Source organism: Bombina bombina, chromosome 1, assembly GCF_027579735.1.
Source record: "Bombina bombina isolate aBomBom1 chromosome 1, aBomBom1.pri, whole genome shotgun sequence".
NCBI classification, from domain to species: domain Eukaryota; kingdom Metazoa; phylum Chordata; class Amphibia; order Anura; family Bombinatoridae; genus Bombina; species Bombina bombina.
Genome location: NC_069499.1, coordinates 1,442,403,104 through 1,442,409,278, shown reverse-complemented (window position 1 = coordinate 1,442,409,278; position 6,175 = coordinate 1,442,403,104). Strand labels below are relative to the sequence as shown.

At 31.5% G+C, this 6,175-nt stretch overlaps 1 protein-coding gene across 1 annotated transcript; it reads left to right on the top strand.

Moving 5' to 3' along the window:
• The first annotated feature begins 2,461 nt into the window (after positions 1-2,461).
• Positions 2,462-3,385, top strand: LOC128666019 (olfactory receptor 11H4-like). Its single transcript, XM_053720376.1, has one exon. The coding sequence runs from the start codon at positions 2,462-2,464 to the stop codon at positions 3,383-3,385; it is 924 nt and encodes a 307-aa protein (XP_053576351.1).
• The last annotated feature ends 2,790 nt before the right edge of the window (positions 3,386-6,175 follow it).

Here is a 6,175-nt window from a genome sequence, read left to right as displayed (position 1 = left end):
CTAATGTGCACATTAACTGTTTCTGCACTTTAACTGTAACATATATATTAAAATTTTCATCAAAGTTTGTAAATTTATTAACAGTTAAAATAATTACAGAAAACCCAATTTTATATTTTCTATAATCAACAATGTTAAGTTTTGTGCTGTACTACATAACATTTACACATATAAAATGCTTAAAGGGACACTGAACCCAATATTTCTTCTTTCATGATCCAGATAGAGCATGACATTTTAAGCAACTTTCTAATTACTCCTATTAAACATTTTTCTTTGTTCTCTTGCTATCTTTATTTTAAAAGCAGGAATGTAAATCTTAGCAGCCAGTCAATTTTAGGTTCAGCACCATGGATAGTGCTTGCTTATTGGAGAACTACATTTCCCCACCAATAAGCATGCATAACCCAGGTTCTCAACAAAAATTGGCTGGCTCCTATGCATCACATTCCTGCTTTTTAATAAAGATAGCAAGAGAACGAAGAAAAATTGATAATAGGAGTAAATTAGAAAGTTGCTTAAAATTGCATGTTCTATATAAATCATGAAAGAAAAAAATTAAGTTTATTGCCCCTTTAATTACCTTACCTTTTACCCCTGCGATTAAGCTGTTTTGGGCTTTTGTCTTTATACTAAGATTTTAGTGATTTTTCTTTGGATAATGATACACCATAAAAACTTTAAAAAGCATAGCTTTTGATTTTTAGAGAAGATACCATCAGTTTTATTTTATTCCTAAAAAAAAGAACTATGTATTATTTAAACTTTGCAAACACAATGTCATTATATTGTTATCTTTAACTGAATTATACAAAGGACTACACAGATATGGTCTTCAGTAAAAAAATATATATAAATGAAAATATGAAAATAAATGTACATACATGTTCTGTTTTTTACTTTAAGTCTATGGAAAAACTGTGCTTAATCAATGTATTATAAATTATTTAAACTTAAATTAAATTAATTTTAATTCAACTTTATTTGATACCTTTAAAAACTACTCTGAAAAGATGTAAAGTATAAAAAATACAGATTTAATTTGAGTCTGTCAGACATTGCTATGCAAAATTATCATCTTAATTAGTTTTAATAAATGTTTAACAGCATTCTAATGTACAAAGTGTATATGTCTTTATTAGTCTACCAAAATGATATATACAATAATTCTGGAACATCTGACTTTCTACCATTTGAAATGGGCTAACAAGCAAAAACCTATTTGTAGCAAATGTTTTCTAAGGCCGAAATCTTAGAAAAAAAAAATAAAAATAATAATCAATGGAAAAAGAGTTCATGAAGAATTATATTTATTTTTCCTTTTAAATATCTCTGTGTTTTTGATGTAGGCTATAGTCTCCCAATAAGCTTAATTTAAATTGTGAGCAATTAACCCTTTTATTATTTATGTATGAAAATCAAAACTTTCTAGTAGCCATGAATACAAATTCTCAGGTGAATATTTTATTTGTGAATATGTTTCATTGTTTAGTGTGATTTATTTACTATTTAAAAAAAAAAAAAAAGTATGACAAAGAAAATGACCTTGTGTTCTAAAATATGAACTGTGCATGTGTAAAATTGTTATCTTAAATAAAAAAGCCACATGCAACATCAAAATAATCCATGTTTAAGAGGTGAGAGGTCTTAAAAGATATTTTGTTTAAAAAAAAAAAACCCACAAAAACCAATGGTGAATAGTCTCAATGCAAAGTATCTGATGAAACTGTAAATATGCTATAATACAAAAACAATGTAACATTAATGTGATACACCCAAATTAATGTTTGTTAATTTATAAACCACAGAAACCAAAGGTTTCTAATAAGCTTTTGCTTGGGAGACCCTCTTCATAATATTAAAAATTAGATTAAATTCTCATTGAATTGGTTCTTTTATAGTGTACAAGAAAAATAAATACAACAAAGGTTTTTTTTGGTTACGCACACCACAAAAGGACTGTTTAATCTTAACACACATATTGTGGGAGTGCTACCAAAGTGACCAAAACAATTACAAAACAAAAAAAAATTATTGGTGCACATCCAACCACTTAAGTCCACTCTTTCATGGCATATTTGTATATGCTTCTGTCTGCCAAATATACTTACATAGCTTCTAATAAGAGTGGGATAAACATCTCGCAATAATATGAGCTTATATTTGTGCTGCAAAAACAAATATACTTCTATCTGCTAAATATACTTACATAGTTTAAATAAAATTGGGATTAACATCTTGCAATAGTATTGACTTATATTTATGCTGCAAAAATTTTTCCTTTAAAAAAAATGCCTTTAAATGAAATGGGATCTTAGTCACACAATATGATCATATTCTGCTAAGCCAGAAAGAGTGGATTTAAGTGGTTGGATGTGCACCAATATTTTTTGTTGTCTAGAAAAATAAATGCCAAATATAATTCTTTATTTTCCTATTATAGGATTTTTCCTCATAGAAAATGGAGGGCAGTAACAAGACCACGGTAAAGGAATTCATCTTGATAGGCTTCCCGAATACGCAAAAGCTGCAGTGGTTTCTGTTCATTTTAATCTTATTTACATATGTGATTTGTGTCACTTGCAACATTGTTATCATTGTTCTTGTTAAAATTGACAATTCTCTACACACTCCAATGTATTTGCTTATTAGTAATTTTGCTGCATTAGAGATTATGTTTGTGTCGGTCGCAATTCCAAAACTCCTCAACAATCTTATTGTGTCAGACAAAAGAGTATCTATCAGTAGCTGCTTTTTACAACTGTATTTTTTCCATGCCCTGGGGGCAACTGAATGCTGTCTACTTGCTGTTATGGCTTTTGATCGAGATTTGGCAATTAACAATCCTCTGAGATATTCAGCATTTATGACTAACAAGTTTTATATTGGTGTTTCAGTATCCCCATGGATTGTTGGTTTTACGGTTGCTTCCATTACCACAATATCCACAGCTCAATTAGAATTCTGTAGTCATAATGTGCTCAACCATTTTATGTGTGATATGGCGCCATTACAGAATCTGGCTTGTTCCAACCCCTACTTCAGTAATATGGTTATAAGTACAGCAGCTGTTTTCACAGTAGCTTTTCCATTTTTCATCATCATGGGATTTTATATTCATATTATTATCACCATATCTAGAATTAAAAGTACTGAAGGTAAACGGAAAGCATTCTCCACCTGCTCTTCCCATCTTATAGTATCTAGTTTATTCTACAGTTCAGTCATTGTTGTATATATCAGGCCTAAGGGAAGTCAATATGATAAATATTTAGCACTTGTATACACTGTCATTACTCCAGTTATGAACCCATTTATTTATACAATAAGAAACAACAATGTGAAGACAGCTCTCAGAAATTCAATTAGACAACTTGTACGTTAGAATTTGAAGCTTTGTAATGTAAAAACTAAAAAAAAAAAAAAAAAAAAATTCTTGCGAGACAATGGATTTTTATAATAATAATATAAAAAAGTATTATTTTTGCAATTTTTTTTAGTAGTTTAAATGTTGAAAAAAAAGTGTAATTGTATTGTGCCTATTAAAACCTAAGTTTAATTTAATGCATAGTCCAGTTATTTACAGTTATAAATGGAGCCATAGAGTATGCGAACAATTATTTTTTTGAATATAGGAATACTTTTTTTCTTCTATGTTTTATTGTTTCAATTTACTTCTATTATCTAACAGCTAGATTACGAGTTTTATGTTATGGGTGAAAAAGCAGCATTATGGCTCATAACGCTACTTTTTCCCTAACGCCGGTATTACAAGTCTTGTCGGTATAGCTGTACTGCACACCTTTTTGGCCGTCACGCAACGTCAGTACCACACTTTTTAAAAAGTCCTTTTTCAATGGGACTTCCATAGTGCCGGTATTACGAGTTTTCTTGGGAGGCTAAAAAGTGAGCTTACAAGATCTGTACCACCATCTAAAGTCAGTAGTTATGAGTTTTACGTTACAAAGCTGTACCATAGAACTCATAACTAAAGTGTTAAAAAGTACGCTAACACCCTTAAACTACCTATTAACCCCTAAATCGAGGCCCTCCCGCATCGCAAACACTATAATAAATGTATTAACCCCTAATCTGACACTCCGGACCTCGCCACCACTATAATAAACCTATTAACCCCTAAATCACTGCCTTCCCGCATCGCAAACAATATTTAAATATTATTAACCTCTAATCTCCCGTCCGCCCACACCGCCGCTTTAATAAACCTATTAACCACTACACCGCAAGCACCCCACAACGAAATATACTAAAATAAATTATTAACCCCTAAACCTCTGACCTTCCACATCATTAACTCAACATAAATAGATTAACCCCTAATCCTAACCCTAACGTAACCCTCACCCTAACGTAACCCTAAGTCTAACACCCCCTAACTTAAATATCATTTAAATAAATCTAAATAAACCTTACAATTATTAACTAAATAATTACTATTTAAAACTAAACACAAACTTACCTGTAAAAAAAACCTAAGCTAGCTACAAAATAACTAATAGTTACATTGTAGCTATCTTAGGTTTTATTTTTATTTCACAGGTAAGTTTGTATTTATTTTAACTAGGTAGACTAATTAGTAAATAGTTATTAACTATTTACTAGCTGCCTAGTTAAAATAAATACAAAATTACTTGTAAAATAAAACCTAACCTGCCTTACACTAAAACCTAACATTACAATAAAATGAAATAAATAAAATGAAATTAATGAAATACAATTTACTAACTTACAAAAAAAATAAACACTAAATTACAAAAAAATAAAAAACGAAAATATCAAAAATAAAAATTAATTACACCTAATCTAATAGCCCTATCAAAATAAAAAAGCTCCCCCAAATAAAAAAACCTTAGCATGGCGGACCCCCGATGAGACGTGGATGAACACGGAAGGAGGTGTGGTTCTGGCAAGATAAAATTTCCACAACAGTGTGTTGCATTGTGAAGACTTACCTACTGAAACACTGGGGTTTAATATATATATGCAACATTATCTCCTATATGAATACTGCATAAGGGATTGCTTGTATTTTTTCCACTCCTGTGAATAACATTGTGCTAACAGTTATCAGTATAAACTGATGAGATGTTGGAGGAGTTTACATGAACTTTCTCTACAACTTCATGGTATGTTTGTTTCAAGTTTTTACATAAGTATGTATTTAGTTTTATATAGGAATTATTTAGTTAATAATTTTAAGGTTTATTTAGATTTATTTTAATTATATTTAAGATAAGGGGTGTTACGGTTAGACTTAGGCTTAGGGTTACGTTAGGGTTAGGGTTATGCTTAGGGTTACGTTTACGTTAGGGTTAGGTTTAGGGGTTAATAACTTTAGTATAGTGGTGGCGACATTGGGGGCGGCAGATTAGGGGTAAATAAGTGTAATGTAAGTGGCGGCGATGTTAGGGACAGCAGATTAGTGGTTAATAACTGTAATGTAGGTGGTGGAAATGTTAGGGGCAGCAGATTAGGGGTTAATAACTGTAATGTAGGTGGCGGCGATGTTAGGGGCAGCAGATTAGGGGTGTTTAGATATGGGGTTTATGTTAGGGTGTTAGGTTTTAACGTTCCTTTTTCTTTTCCCCATAGACATCAATGAGGCTACGTTACGGAGCTTTTGTTTCCGCAATTGCAGGTGTTAGACTTTTTTTTTTTGCCGGCTCTCCCCATTGACTTCGGTGCGGTATGCAGCTCAACGTAAATATATCGCCCGCACAAGCCTGCTTTTTGTAAACCTGTAATAGCAGCGCTATAGGGAGGTGAAATAATGGTGCTATAGGTAATAAATATATTTGGTGATTTGAGCCCCATTATAGGCTAGATTACGAGTGAAGCTTCCACTCACACGCTAACTCTACTAGAAGTTAGCTTTTTGCGTGCTTCTGGTAGTATTCGTATTACAACTTGAAAGTAAAAAAATTTGCACTAACCCAAAGTGGACAAAAGTCAATTTTAAAATCTGGCAACTGCGTTAAAGTATTCCCCCAAAGAAGTCAATAGAGCAAGACAAGTTTTGGGAAAAATAACACCTAACTTGCGCACAAACCAGATATATATATATTTTTCTCAAGTGCACTAACCTGACATGAAAATATGAATAATTCACATTCCAATGTGCTTCACATAGCAGAATATGTTCTATTTATTCCAA